General features: G+C 45.8%; 1 protein-coding gene across 1 annotated transcript in view; it reads left to right on the forward strand.

The window, feature by feature from the left end:
* The window catches only part of LOC119964294 (protocadherin-23-like), a 289,809-nt gene that overhangs the window by 120,667 nt on the left and 153,019 nt on the right, over positions 1-16,123 (forward strand). The window contains exon 7 of the mRNA XM_038793570.1: positions 1,609-1,685. Coding sequence (XP_038649498.1) covers positions 1,609-1,685 — 77 coding nt within the window. The remainder of the gene's footprint in view (positions 1-1,608; positions 1,686-16,123) is intronic.

A 16,123-nucleotide genomic window follows, 5' to 3' on the forward strand; every position in this document is an offset into this window, starting at 1 on the left:
TAGAAAAGTGTTGGGTCGGCTGGGGGTGGCTGCCTAGCCAGTGGGCAGGACCAGGGAGCAACTTCCTGGCAGGTCCGTGGACCCTTGGGATCTGGATGGCCTGGCTCAGACCACCATTGCTGCAGTCTGTCTTTAATCGCAGCCATTTTGTGCTCCTCACAGGCCCCTGACTGTTCACTCTGCTGAGTGCTGCATGTGCCCTTTGAATGCTCAGAAAGCCTCTGGTCATCTGGGAGCATACCCAACCCACACCCCTGGATGCCCTCATACCTCAGGTGTTTCATCAAAGGCATGGGCATGGCCAAGCTCAATCAGGGGCACATCAGGTGTTGACATCGCTCAGAAGCGCTGTCCCATTGCAGAGGAAGCAGGGGATCAGCAGAGCTCACTCCAACCTGAGGTCTCCTGCCCTTGGCTGTTGGAGCCCTCCCTGGTCCGCTCCCACTGTCAGGGTGAAGGCCTCACCAGCGACCGCCCAACCTCCGGATCACCAGCTGTCTCTTCATGGTGAGAGTGGCAGCGCTGGCTGCCTCTGCCACCACCTCCCAGGCAGTGTTCAGGAGGGCAGGCTTGACTCTGCGGACCAACCTGGGGAAGAGGGTGTCAATCCTCTCCTCACTGGCATGGAGCTCTGGGTCCACTTCGGGCACCTTACCTTGGGGGCACATCTTCTGTGAGCCATCTTCATGGCTGCAGTGTGTGTTAAGTGAAGCACTTAAAAACATCTCCAGCTGCCAGGTTATTTAGCGCCAACCCCGGCCCCAGTGGTGAGAATGCACGCTGGGCCGGAAATTGCTTGAAATTTGCACCTGCAGAGTGCTGGCATACTTGAATACCCTGATTCATTTTCCGATAGCGCCCCCAATGTGAATGCGAATCACATACAATTTAGGCTCGGTGGCAACACTAGTCTCCCAAAAGGAGAATCCTGCCCATTGTCTCCCCATATTCTTTCATCCACAATGAATCACTTCACATTTCCCCACAATGCTCTTCATCTCTCATCTGCTTTCCCATTCCACCAACTTGTCTTTGTCCCTTTGTAGCTTGGCACAATCCTTTGTTTTATAATTGTCATCTGAAGTACTTGGCATGTTTTATTACTTGGTAGGTGATAAAAGTTATTGTTGCTATTTGGAAGCATGGGATATCATAACTTAAAAGGAAGCAGTTAGCAAAAGGCTTGATTAATTGCCTGAAATTCTTTTTTATATGCTTTCTATTCAAAAAATATTACTTAAAAGGCTTGATGGGTTCGATGCTGGGAGGATGTTCTCTCTGCCTGGAGAATCTATAACTAAGGCTGATAGAATAACAAGTCAGTCATTCTGAAATGATGATTGAATGTGTTGCTCAAAGGGTTTCAGATCTTTGGGATTTTCCGCTCCAAGGCATTGTGCATGCTCAGTGGTTGAATACATTTTAGACATATGGCAATAAGATTTTTAGATCCTAAAAGAATGAGGGGATATGAGGATAGTACAGGGAGGTCCCATTGGTTTGAAGGAGTCAAAGCTGCCTGCTTATTTTTCTTTTGTTTTTATATTTTTATGCAGATTCAGGAAGGTATTTCATAATTGCAAACTTTCATTCTCATTTTTTTTTTAGTTCGCAGTGTTTGGAAGAAAATCTAACCCAGGGTGAAGTTAAACGAGAATTCAACAGAAGACACACAGCAGCAGCAGGTCAGTGTTAGAGTTACAGGGTGGTGTGGAGAAATGGAGAATGGATATTTATTGGCATCAACAAAGGAGATATATACTTCATTCATGGTATTTCCAGCAAGCAACATTAGACATCGGTGTGTCTGTTTCTGTCCCAATCCAAGGTGCAGTGCTCATAACATCTTTAAATTGAGTTGTGTCAAATCACCATCCTAACTGTTTCTGTTGTTTTCTCTGGAATTTGGGTGCAGCCTACTTCCATATCAGAAAACGAAAGACCTCACATAGATCAGAGAAAGTCTCAAAACTAAGAAAGAAGGACAAGCTTTAGATCACAGCAAGTAACATTTTGCTGCGGAGAGCTATTTAAAATTAGTCTTTCAAAAGTTGTAGAACGACTAAGATCTAAAATAGAAAAGTATCCACGGAGAATCATAGAATCCCTACAGTGCAGAGGGAAGCCATTTGACCCATCAAGTCTGCACCGACTTTCTGGAAGAGCACCCTAACTAGACCCACTCCCCTGTAAGTTTGTAGCCCCACCACACCTTTGGACACTAAGGGGCAATTTAGCATGGTCCATCGAAGTAAACTGCACATTTTTGGACTATGGGACGAAACCGGAGCACACGCAGGAAACCCATGTAGACACGGGGAGAAAGTGCAAACTCCACACAGACAGTCGCCAAGGTTGGAATCAAACCAGGGTCCCAAGTGCTGTGAGGCAGCAGTGCGAATCACAGTGCTACCATGCCGCCCATCATAATGATTATCCAGGAGCTGTTGGTTCCGATTCTGGCTCACAGTAAAATTAACATTCTGATAATATGATGTTGTTTATGTTGCATGTAAAATATGTCATTTATTCATTGATTACAAAATTGGCTCCCACTGTTTTCTTGTGTTTATTTTTATAAGTTGCATTACAAAGTCATAAACCTGCAGGAGAACTGAATATGACACAGAAATAAATGATATACTTGAAAAGTGACAAATACAACAAATTTCACGTTGTTAGAAGATAATTGAATGTTGCCACACTGATGATGTAGCAGCAATTCTTTTCACATTGCAATGTTTTTCTCTGTCAAAGCTAATTTGGTGATAGGTTTACTTTTTCCTTTTCCAAAAGCCATTCTTTATCTGCAGATTTTGCCTGCAGCTATCAGTAGATTGTGTGTGGACTGGTGTCATCAAATGAGTGTTTGTACAATTTGTAATTGCTTTCAAAATATTCAAAGACTCAAATTAAGCTGTCAAACGTTTGGCATTATTCCCAGTTAAACAGGCGATAAAGTGTAATTATATCATTATATTTCCATCTGAATTTTATTGTTGCACTGTCTTAATAAAACCACATAGTGAGCACTTGACAAAACTTCAAACATAAATTTCCTGTGATAGGAATTCAACTTTTCATTATTAATGCTTCATCAATTTTCATTTATGAACATTATCAGCCATACTCTCAAACTATACAGTTGGATGGATGCAGGCATTCTAAAATAAATTTTAACCTACAGTGCAATCCCAAGGTAAATACACAAAGCCAAGAATCTAATTACAATCTTTTGATTAAACATATTCTGCTTCACCTCTTCGAAAAGATGTAAGGGGCATTTTAGCATCAGCCGTACTTTCACAAAGGGAAAGGTCGGTTAGGATATGAAATAATCAATGTGAACATCTGACAAATGCCCTTCGGCCGTGCAGCATTAACGTAAAGCATTGAATAGAAAAGGCCAATTGTTCTGCTTTTATTAGAGGTTTAAAATGTAATGCTGTTTTGAAACTGCCAATTTAGTACCTGCAGCACAAAACAACACCAACAAATGTCCCAGCGTGGGAACCGATGACTCTCTTTGATCTTCTATCCGATTCCCAAAAAGTCTCGGCTTCTCTGTCTATTAGCATTCATAACAAATACAGTTGGCCTTGCAAAAATGTTCTCTTGTCAATCTATTTAGCAGTAACAGGTTTGTCTCACTTCAATCCAGTCAATGTACTCCTGCTACCAAGGATGGAAGTTGCTTAGGGTGTATTTTGTTTGCATGCAATTCTATTGTGTTTTCCTTGAAATCATTGATTAACCTATTTGAAGTGACCAGATTAACAGCTTTCAGATGAATTGTTAAACCAAGACGGTGTCCAGCTGTTCAGGTAAAAGAATTGAAAAAGTGCACATGAATTCTCCTGGTCGAAGTTAATTTTTCTGCTTGTTGGCCTTTACTCTGCACAAATTAACTGTTACAACTTCCGATGTAACAACAGGAACATATTTTGCAATGAATTTATTAACATTGAAGGGCTTTCAGATATCCTGTAAATAAATAAATACGTAAATAAGTAAATGTCAACAATGCACAAAGGAATATATTTTGAATGCACAAATATTGCTGGAATACTGCAATTTAATTTCACTAAGTTGAATCCGATTTTAACCCTGTGGAAGTAGATGGATTTTGTTTGAGTTACAATCTTGCCATAAGTGTAAACAGGAACCAGGTCACACTCACAGAGAACGATCATCATCCAATATATTATTAGAAGCTTTCATTTTCTGATATGAAAAGCATTGTCATCAGCTGAGCAAGGACCACTGACATTTTCTGATCAATTAATTATTAATTAATTATTAGTGTTTAATTATTGGGAGGGTGGAAATCAGAAATCAGTGATTTGAAATACAGGGGCTGGATTCTCCATCCCACTGCCCCACATTTCGGTTTCAGCACTTCGGCGGGATGCTCCGTTACATGGCTGGCCAATGGAGTTTCCCATTGTCCAGCAGCCCCACGCCGTCGGGAAACCCCCGGGCTGCCGGCAAAATGGAGCATCCTGCCGGCGGAGAATCCAGCCCAGGTTCTTTGTGCTTCCGATATTTACTCTCAATCTTCCTCATGACGTTTTCTTGGTTCACTGATCAGGGGCGTGATTTAATGGAAACATTTCTAAGTGTGGTAGTGAGCGGGAAATACTTTGAACTCCCTGAGCCAAGGACGTAACCGCGAGAAAATGCTAATTGGCCCACTTAACGACGACCGATGGGATTCACACCGCAAGTCATAGTTCACCGACTGATTTGCCCAGGACTGCGCTCGCCAGCCCCTGCTAACAAGTGGCAGCAGCAGTTAAACCGTTCCTGCACAGTCAACCCCATTCTGCTCACAGCCATACTGCTATGGAGACCAGCCCCACGCTTTGACGATGCTGACATGGAACGACTGTTGGATGTAGTCGCGGTCAGATAGGATGCCCTGTTCCCCCAAGGGTCCAGGAGGGTCAGCAACAAAGTATCACTGTTGCCTGGGAGGAAGTGGCAGTGGCCGTCAGCTCGGGAAGCGTCACCAGGATGTCCGGCACCCAGTGCCGCAAGAAAGTCAATGACATCAACAGGGCTGCTCGAGTGAGTTTGCACCCAAACTCCCCAAACCCCCATATTCTCTTCTCTCCCCCCTGCATTCATCCCGCCATACTCCCCATCACCCCCTGTAAGGCCCGTCCCCCCATACTCCCTCCCACAACACCCAAGTCCCATCATTTGGCAGGTAACCCCACATGTGGCTAACGATGCCCCCTTTCTGTCCCGCAGGAGAGTTTGGGCCACAACCGATGGGAAAGGGTCCAAACCAGCGGCGGGGTGCCAGACATCACAGTTCTCACCCTCCATGAGGGCCCTGGATGTCACGGGGTGGCCTAGGACAGATCTGTCACCAATGTGGACGTTGGTGCATTGTGCAGAGTTGAGGATTCACCCAGATGATCTGTCTAATATGTGTTGTTAATGCCATACAGACTGACCCATCCCTCCATGTGTTAATTCTCCTGCAGAACCTCCAGCCAACGGCGCTGGTCTATTTGGGGTGCTCACCTCCCCGCCCCCCCCCCTCCCCCAGCCACCCATGAGAACATATCAGAGGAGAGTTCCGAGGATGCCACCATACATGCGGCACAGCTCTCATCTCCACAGACCACCAACGCAGAGACACACATGCCAGTGGGCTACGGTAGACGTCAGGCTTCTGGGGCACATTCTAGTGAGCACCAGCACATATGCGCAAAAGACAAGGCTGAGGCATTTTCAACAATTTTCAGCCAGAAGTGCCGAGTGGATGATCCATCTCAGTCTCCTCTCAAGGTCACCAGCATCATAGAGGTCAGTCTTCAGCCAATATGATTTACACCATGTGATATCAAGAAATGGCTGAACTGGCAGCACAGTGGCGCAGTGGGTTAGCTCTGTCGCCTCAAGGCGCCGAGGTCCCAGGTTCGATCCCGCCTCTGGGTCACTGTCTGTGTGGAGTTTGCACTTTCTCCCCGTTTGTGTGGGTGCCCCCCCCCCCCCCCCCCCCCCCCCCACAACCCAAAAATGTGCACGGTAGGTGGATTGAACACGCTAAATTGCCCCTGAATTGGAAACAAAATGAATTGGGTACACTAAATTTATATATTTTTTTAATGGCTGAAGGCACTGGATACTGCAAAGGCTGTGGGCCCTGACAATATTCCGGCAATAGGACTGAAGACTTGTGCTCCAGAGCTTGCTGCATTCTTGGCCAAGCTGTTTCTGTACAGCTACAACACTGGCATCTCCACAAGAAATAGGACAAATCCAACCCAGCCAGTTACCGCCCAATCAGTCTACCCATCATCAGCAAAGTGATGAAAGGAGTCATCAACAGTGCTATCAAGTGGCACTTACTCAGCAATAACTTGTCCATAGACACTCAGTTTGGGTTCTGCCAGCATCACTCAGTTCCTGACTTCATTACAGCCTTGGTTGAAACATGAACAAAAGAGCTGATGCCAGAGATGAGGTGAGAGCGACTGCCCTTGACATCAAGGCAGCTTTTGACCGAGTATGGCATCAAGGAGCCCGAGTTCAACTGCATTCAATGTGAATCAGGGGAAAACTCTCCACTGGTTGGAGTCATACCTGGCACAAATGAAGATGGTTGTGGTGGTTGGAGGTCAATCATCTCAACTCCAGGACATCACTGCAGGATTTCCTCAGGGTAGTGTCCTAGGCCCAACCATCTTCAGCTGCTTTATCAATGACTTCCCTTCCATCATAAGGTCAGAAATAGGGATGTTTGTGGATGACTGCACATTGTTCAGCACCATTCGTGACACCTCAGATAAGGAAGCAGTTCATGTCCAAATGCAGCAAGACCTGGACAATATCCAGGCTTGGGCTGAGAAGTGGCAAGTTACATTCGTGCCACACAAGTGCCAGGCAATGACCATCTCCTACGAGAGAGAATCTAACCACCGCCCCTTGATATTCAATGGCATTACCATCGCTGAATTCCCCACAATCAATATCCTGGGGGTTACTATTGATCAGAAACTAATCATGTTAGTTAATTAACCACGTTAATACTGTGGCAGGTCATATTAATACTGGGCAGGTCAAAGGTTAGGAATCCTACGGCGATTAACTCATCTCCTGACCTCCCAAAGCCTGTCCACCGTCTAAAGGCACTAGTCAGGAGTGTAATAGAATACTCTCCACTTGCCTGGATGAGTGCAGCTCCATCACCAAACAACACTCAAGAAGCTTGACACCATGCAGGAGAAAGCAGCCCGCTTGATTGCTCCCCCGCCACTAACATACAAATTCTCCACCACTGACGAACAGTGACAGCCGTGTGTACCATCTACAAGATGCAGTGCAGTGCCTCACCAAGGTTCCTCAGACAATACCTTCCAAACCCACGACCACTACCATCTAGAAGGATAAGAGCAGCAGACACCTGGGAACCACACCACTTGGACGTTCCCCTCCAAGTCTCTCACCTCCCTGAGTTGGAAATATATCACCACTCCTTCACTGTCGCTGGGGCAACATCCTTGAACTCCCCCCTAACAGCGCAGTGGGTGTACCTACACCTCAAGGACTGGAGTGGTTCAAAAAGGCAACTCACTGCCCCCTTCTGAAGGGCAGCAAGGGACCAGCAATAAATGCTGTCCAACCAGCGACGCCCACATCCCGTAATAATGAATTTAAAAGAAACACAGTTGCAGATGCACATCAGGTGGAGGCAGGAACACCCAGGTGAGACAGACGTTGGAGGGCTGCTGGATCCCGGGACCCAGCTGGATCCCAGTCAGATGCTGAGCCTCTGGAACAGGTTTACCCAGAGCTGATGCAGATGATAAGGTGCAACCGTGGTATTCAGAGGGGGATGACCACAGCCTCCAGCAGGTCCATTGCTGATTGGAGGACTCCCAGACGTGACAGGCGCAAGAGATGCCGCAGGCAATGCATGGCACCGAGGGCAACACTGCTTGAGTGGCGACTACAATGCGGAGCCTGGTGCATGATGTCAGAAGCATGAGTGGACGTGTCCAAGGCATGGCTCAGTCGGTGACGGCCATGGCTGAGGCCTTCGATGGAATGTCCAACCCACTGGGAGGTCGTGATCCAGTACCAGGTGGACCTTGATGAGGTGCTGCGGGACATGTCTCGGTCTTAGATGGGAATAGGCGAGGCCCTCCAGAGCATGTCCTGGTTACTGGGGGTCTCCCAGTCACAGATGGGCATTGCCGGGGCACTGCCCAGGATGTCCCAGTCACAGAGGAGCATCGCTGAGGGCGTCAGCATCATGCTGCAGGAATTAGGGTGTCGCCAGTGCTGGCAGAGCCAGGTGATGCAAGAGCAGCTGTGACTTGAACCACCCGCCCCTCCATTCCGAGGTGAACCCCAGGGCCCTATGGGCACCAACTGGAAGAAGGGGATGCTGGCGGCCAACCCAGAACCACCCTTTGGAGTGGCGACTTTGGCCACCAGCTCCCCAAGTTCCACCCCTCTGACAATGCTGCATCTCGCAGTCAGCACCCAGTACAGTGTGGCACGGTGGGCATGTGCCGACAACAAGTAGGCCAGGGCTCTCCAGTCCTAGAGCCCCCAGAGGAAGCCCACCAGGGGCATCAAAGGCCACGGGACGTGCTAAGCAGCTATTTGTCTCCACCTCTGATGCGCATCGTGGGGATACACCTAGACGCAACGGTAAAGCACGGAAGGCTAAGCACATCGAGGATCACTGATGGGGCACTGGAGGGTACATAGAACGATACAGCGCAGTACAGGCCCTTCGGCCCTCGATGTTGCACCGACATGGAAAAAAATCTAAAGGCCATCTAACCTACACTATGCCCTTATCATCCATATGCTTATCCAATAAATTTTTAAATGCCCTCAATGTTGGCGAGTTCACTACTGTTGCAGGTAGGGCATTCCACGGCCTCACCACTCTTTGCGTAAAAAACCCACCTCTGACCTCTGTCCTATATCTATTACCCCTCAATTTAAGGCTATGTCCCCTCGTGCTAGCCACCTCCATCCGCGGGAGAAGGCTCTCGCTGTCCACCCTATCTAACCCTCTGATCATTTTGTATGCCTCTATTAAGTCACCTCTTAACCTTCTTCTCTCTAATGAAAACAACCTCAAGTCCATCAGCCTTTCCTCATAAGATTTTCCCTCCATACCAGGCAACATCCTGGTAAATCTCCTCTGCACCCGTTCCAAAGCTTCCACGTCCTTCCTATAATGAGGCGACCAGAACTGTACGCAATACTCCAAATGCGGCCGTACTAGAGTTTTGTACAACTGCAACATGACCTCATGGCTCCGGAACTCAATCCCTCTACCAATAAAGGCCAACACACCATAGGCCTTCTTCACAACCCTATCAACCTGGGTGGCAACTTTCAGGGATCTATGTACATGGACACCGAGATCCCTCTGCTCATCCACACTACCAAGAATTTTACCATTAGCCAATTATTCCGCATTTCTGTTATTCTTTCCAAAGTGAATCACCTCACACTTCTCCACATTAAACTCCATTTGCCACCTCTCAGCCCAGCTCTGCAGCTTATCTATGTCCCTCTGTAACCTGCAACATCCTTCCGCACTGTCTACAACTCCACCGACTTTAGTGTCGTCTGCAAATTTACTCACCCATCCTTCTGCGCCCTCCTCTAGGTCATTTATAAAAATGACAAACAGCAACGGCCCCAGAACAGATCCTTGTGGTACGCCACTCGTAACTGAACTCCATTCTGAACATTTCCCATCAACTACCACTCTCTGTCTTCTTTCAACTAGCCAATTTCTGATCCACATCTCTAAATCACCCTCAATCCCCAGCCTCCGTATTTTCTGCAATAGACGACCGTGGGGAACCTTATCAAACGCCTTACTGAAATCCATATACACCACATCAACTGCTCTACCCTCGTCTACCTGTTCAGTCACCTTCTCAAAGAACTCGATAAGGTTTGTGAGGCATGACCTACCCTTCACAAAACCATGCTGACTGTCCCTAATCATATTATTCCTATCTAGATGATTATAAATTGTATCTTTTATAATCCTCTCCAAGACTTTACCCACCACAGACGTTAGGCTCACCGGCCTATAGTTACCGGGGTTATCTCTACTCCCCTTCTTGAACAAAGGGACCACATTTGCTATCCTCCAGTCCTCTGGCACTATTCCTGTGGCCAATGATGACCTAAAAATCAAAGCCAAAGGCTCAGCAATCTCTTCCCTGGCTTCCCAGAGAATCCTAGGATAAATCCCATCTGGCCCCGGGGACTTATCTATTTTCACCTTGTCCAGAATTGCCAACACTTCTTCCCTACGCACCTCAATGCCATCTATTCTAATAGCCTGGGTCTCAGCATTCTCCTCCACAATATTATCTTTTTCTTGAGTGAATACTGACGAAAAGTATTCATTTAGTATCTCGCTTATCTCCTCAGCCTCCACACACAACTTCCCACCACTGTCCTTGACTGGCCCTACTCTTACCCTAGTCATTCTTTTATTCCTGACATACCTATAGAAAGCTTTTGGGTTTTCCTTGATCCTACCTGCCAAAGACTTCTCATGTCCCTCCTTGCTCATCTCAGCTCTCTCTTTAGATCCTTCCTCGCTTCCTTGTAACTATCAAGCGCCCCAACTGAAACTTCACGCCTCATCTTCACATAGGCCTCCTTCTTCCTCTTAACAAGAGATTCCACTTCTTTGGTAAACCACGGTTCCCTCGCTCGACCCCTTCCTCCCTGCCTGACTGGTACGTACTTATCAAGAACATGCAATAGCTGTTCCTTGAACAAGCTCCGCATATCCAGTGTGCCCAACCCTTGCAGCCTACTTCTCCAACCAACACATCCTAAGTCATGTCTAATGGCATCATAATTGCCCTTCCCCCAGCTATAACTCTTGCCCTGTGGGGTATACTTATCCCTTTCCATCACTAATGTAAAGGTCACCGAATTGTGGTCACTGTTTCCAAGGGGGGAAAGGGGTAGGTAGGGGATAAGGGGGGAATGTGCATTGGTGGAGGGGTCAGGTGGGGGTGGGTGTGGGAGGGCTGAAGAGATTGGGTCGGTAGTGGACACTCTGTGAAATACATTAAAATATCTGCACCTCAACCAGGATGATGCCTCTGGGATTTTCTTCCGTTATGCGGGCTGAGCACCAATCCCATGCCTCATCTCCCCCAGCATGGGGGTCCTGGACTCCTGACTCCCCCCTCGCCCAGCACGCCACATGCAGGTGATGGGTGGGAGTGAGCACTCAGCAGACAGGTGGGGTCAAACAATGCCATAGATTGAGCAGCACCAGCTCTCTAATAATAATCATAATAATATTTATTATTGTCGCAAGTAGGCTTACATTTACACTGCAATGAAGTTACTGTGAAAATCCCCTAGTCGCCACACTCCGGCACCTGTTCGGGTACACTGAGGGAGAATTCAGAATGTCCAATTCACCTAACAGCACGTTGTTCAGGACTTGTGGGCGGAAACCGGAGCACCCGGAAGAAACCCATGCAGCCACAGAGAGAACATGCAGACTCTGTACAGTGACCCAAGCGGGAATCGAACTTGGGACCCTGGCGCTGTGAAGCAACAGTGCTAGCCACTGTGCTACCGTGCCTCTGGTCTGATCAAAGTCTCCTCCCATGCTGAGTCTTCGCTCCTGATGTGCCTTGGATGCCTGCTTTTATCCTGCTTCCTTCCTGGGAGACAGAAAGTCTGGCCCGATCTGGGCGACTGACAATAAACATGTGCATATCAATAGGGTGCAATGATCTGCTGAGTGACTGACAGGGCAGGTCCAGACATGTTCTGGCAGCGTGTCTGTTGGGTGTGTATTTGATTTTGTTTAAATTTGAATTCCAACAGTCTGTCTGAGATTTGGCTGAAGTATGATTTTAAAATGCCAAATTCTTTTATTTAAATGGGTCAATTATAATTGGGCCTAAAACTAGGCCTTGCTGGATTACCACAATTATCTTTCGTGAGGCAGTGTGGTTCACCTACCAACCGTTGAAAATACTGATTGAGCAACATGGTGCAGGCTGTGGTCAGCCACTAATGAATTCTATAAAAGTGCATTAAAGGTGTCAGTGTCGTTATTTGCATTTGCAAGCTTGTTTCAAATAGAACATAGAACATACAGTGCAGAAGGAGGCCATTCGGCCCATCGAGTCTGCACCGACCCACTAAAGCCCTCACTTCCACCCTATCCCCAGAACCCAATAACCCCTCCTAACCTTATTGGTCACTAACGGCAATTTATCATGGCCAATTCACCTAACCTACACGTCTTTGGACTGTGGGAGGAGACCCGAACACCCGGAGGAAACCCACGCAGACATGGGGAGAACGTGCAGACTCCGCACAGACACTGACCCAGCGGGCAATTGAACCTGGGATCCTGGCGCTGTGAAGCCACAGTGCTATCCACTTGTACGACCATGTTGCCCACCATGCTGAAGGTAGGCCTTCAGCACCTACATAGGAATCTTTAGCAAATATTTTGACATGCAATATGCACTCCCACATTTCTCCACATGAAGAAAACATAGGCATTTGTTACAATGCTGGTAAACAGGCATGACACAGCTTAATCTCTGGGTTGAATATCACACGAATGCGATTACTATGAGCACTAGGGTACAGTCATATCACGCAATCCTGAATCGGAGTTGCTTTTTATTCTGTCCTAAGTAAATGGCAACTATTTTTAAATTTTCACAAGAGAGCTTCAGTATTTCACAGGTTTATTGCAGAAGCTGTTTTATTTTGCAGAACTGTAGCTTGAAATGACACTCCTTTTCAAATCCAAATTTGGCCATTATGTGACAATAAAGTCTACGTGCTGCTAGCATGAAATAATGAATGCAGTGATTTATAATAGCACAGCAGTTTCGATTACTGTGTCAATTTGAAGTGGTAAGTGTGAATTTTACTTCTGCTCAGCAGATGATGATGGAATTCATTTGTGTTGGTGAAGAGAAAAGAATCTACAATAGATAAGAATATTGCCTTTTCATCACAGCGACCTGGGTTTATTTCCAATCCAATAAATTGGCATGAGTGCTTCCACAGTCGATTAATTCTACAGACACAATGTGACATTGCTGTATCCAATTCCAACCTAGTCACAATGGACATGAATATGCTCTGGACTGAGCAAATTGCCTTCAGTGTGAGGTGGAAAAGCTTAACAAGGACAAAAAGTGCCCATGTAGAAATTTTTTAAAGATGACTTATCAGACAACAGTAGCATTACAATAAAACATGAAATAATTCAAAGAAGTAAGGGAGAAAAGGTGAGACCGAAATGTTGAAGACTCCAATACATCAGAAGCTAGGGACATAGATCTAAATGCAAATTGTTATCAGTCCTTGTGAATAACATTTCAAGTGTTATACAAAAATCTATAATGTGCAGCTGTTACCATGTTACACAGCTTGTATTGGACCAAACATTAATGATTAAGTATATTTTAATAATATTGTGAAAGATAGGTTTCATACCTGCCATATTTACATAACAGACATTTTCATATTTATTCCAAGGGATTCTCCCCGTGTTTGCGTGGGTTTCGCCCCCACAACCCAAAGATGTGCAGGGTAGGTGGGTTGGCCACGCTAAATTGTCCCTTAATTGGAAAAAATGAATTGGGTACTCTAAATTTCTGGAAAAGAAATAATGCAGTTCACTAAGATATCAGATTAGTTTATGTGCTCAAACCTCTGGAGTGGGGTTGATCTGATTATCTTCTGATTCAAAAGTGAGAATGCTGCCTCTGAGCCAATGCCTACATGAATTATGATGAGTATAATAAAAACATACGTGAACATTCAAAGTTGATATTGGGTCTGTGAATTTAGTGAACAGCTGCAGGGGTGGAGGAAGCCAATTAAATGAACAGCATTAAGTTCAGTATTAATACGTTATGACACAGGCATCTCTTTAGTCGTCCCTTCTTTACAAGCCATTCCACTGAAGATGACTATGTAACAAGTGTAATAAAGCTTCCACGATCCCTCCGTGTACCCAAACAAGTGATGGAATGTGGCGACTAGGGGTTTTTCACAGTAACTTCATTGATGAACTGGAAATTGAAAAATTTGCAAACACATGCCAGAACTCTATGGGTTCAATTTTCCCACTACTGGTGATTTACTCTTGCTTTTTTTTCATCAACATAAATTTTCTCCTGCTGTTAACAGTAAAACAACCTGACAGTCAGGCATAGGAAATTGTTAGTAGTTTTCAAGAAAGCATCAAGTTATGTAGCAAGATTTTATTACCTCAAGATGCCATTTAGTTATTCTTCACCTCTGTTCTGGTTTCAAAATAAAACAAAACCAATATTAAACATTTTTTCTCTGCCTAACCTTCACGAATAATCATCATTTGGCTCTGATGTAAGCTGTTGCCATACCATCTACGATTCAGGAAGTCAGGGACATGTTCCCTTGCAATCAGAATTGAACTAGTACAATAATAATTCATTTAAAAGTGAAGCAATCAAGGATATTTCCATATTGATTCATTTACCTTGGGCCGCTGGTTCATCTTGCAGAACCACCTGTGACAATAAAGTGAAAACAGCGAGACTGAATTATCAAATGAAGAAAAGTGGAAGAATGATTTGTTCTCTCAATTTTTGTGAAGTAACACTGGACATGACCTGAAGACGCAGTTGGTCTAAAAGTGATGCCAGAGCATTGGAGAATTCACTAACTTTTCGAAGAGGTCACAAAGATGATTGATGCAGTTAGGGCAGTGGATGTTGTCTATATGGACTTCAGTAAGGCCTTTGACAAGGTCCCTCATGGTAGACTGGTATGAAAGGTGAAGTCACACGGGATCAACGGTGATCTGGCAAGGTGGATACAGAACTGGCTAGGTCATAGAAGGCAGAGAGTAGCAATGGAAGGGTGCTTTTCTAATTGGAGGGCTGTGACTAGTGGTGTTCCACAGGGATCAGTGCTGGGACCTTTGCTGTTCGTAGTGTATATAAATGATTTGGAGGAAAATGTAACTGGTCTGATTAGTAAGTTTGCAGACAACACAAAGGTTGGTGGAATTGCGGATAGCATTGAGCACTGTCAGAGGAGACAGCAGGATTTAGATCGTTTGGAAACTTGGGCGGAGAGATGACAGATGGAATTTAATCCGGACAAATGTGAGGAAATGCATTTTGGAAGGTCTAATGAAGGTAGGGAATATACAGTGAATGGTAGAACCCTCAAGAGTATTGAAAGTCAGAGAGATCTAGGTGTACAGGTCCACAGGTCACTGAAAGGGGCAACACAGGTGGAGAAGGTCATCAAGAAGGCATACAGCATGCTTGCCTTCATTGGCCGGGACATTGAGTATAAGAATTGGCAAGTCATGTTGCAGCTGTATAGAACCTTAGTTAAGCCACACTTGGAGTATAGTGTTCAATTCTGGTCGCCACACTACCAGAAGGATGTGGAGGCTTTAGAGAGGGTGCAGAAGAGATTTACCAGGATATCACCTGGTAAGGAGGGCATTAGCTATGAGGAGTGGTTGAATAAACTCGGTTTGTTCCCATTGGAACAATGGAGGTTGAGGAGCGACCTGATAAAGGTCTACAAAATTATGAGGGGCATAGACAGAGTGGATAGCCAGAGGCTTTTCCCCAGGGTAGAGGTGTCAATTACTCGGGGGCATAGGTTTAAGGTGCGGGGGGCAAGGTTTAGAGTGGATGTAAGAGGCATGTTTTTTTACACAGAGGGTAGTGGGTGCCTGGAACTCACTGCCGGAGGAGGTGGTGGGAGCAGGGACGATAGTAAAATTCAAGGGGCATCTTGACAAATACATGAATAGGATGGGAATAAAGGGATACGGACCCAGGAAGTGTAGAAGATTGTAGTTTAGTCAGGCAGCATGGTCGGCACGAGCTTGGAGGGCCGAAGGGCATGTTCCTGTGCTGTACTTTTCTTTGTTCTTTGTTCTAAATAAATAAATAAGATTTCATTATAGAATTGTCATTGAACACTGCTGGGAGCAGCTGATGAGCATGACTGCAGTGCTGTGTAATGTCTGCCAGATCAGCTAGAATTTAAAATGCTCGGCCACAGTCTGGAAAGAAAGCTTTCTGTTGGGCAGCAT

The sequence above is a fragment of the Scyliorhinus canicula genome, chromosome 4, assembly GCF_902713615.1.
Source record: "Scyliorhinus canicula chromosome 4, sScyCan1.1, whole genome shotgun sequence".
NCBI classification, from domain to species: domain Eukaryota; kingdom Metazoa; phylum Chordata; class Chondrichthyes; order Carcharhiniformes; family Scyliorhinidae; genus Scyliorhinus; species Scyliorhinus canicula.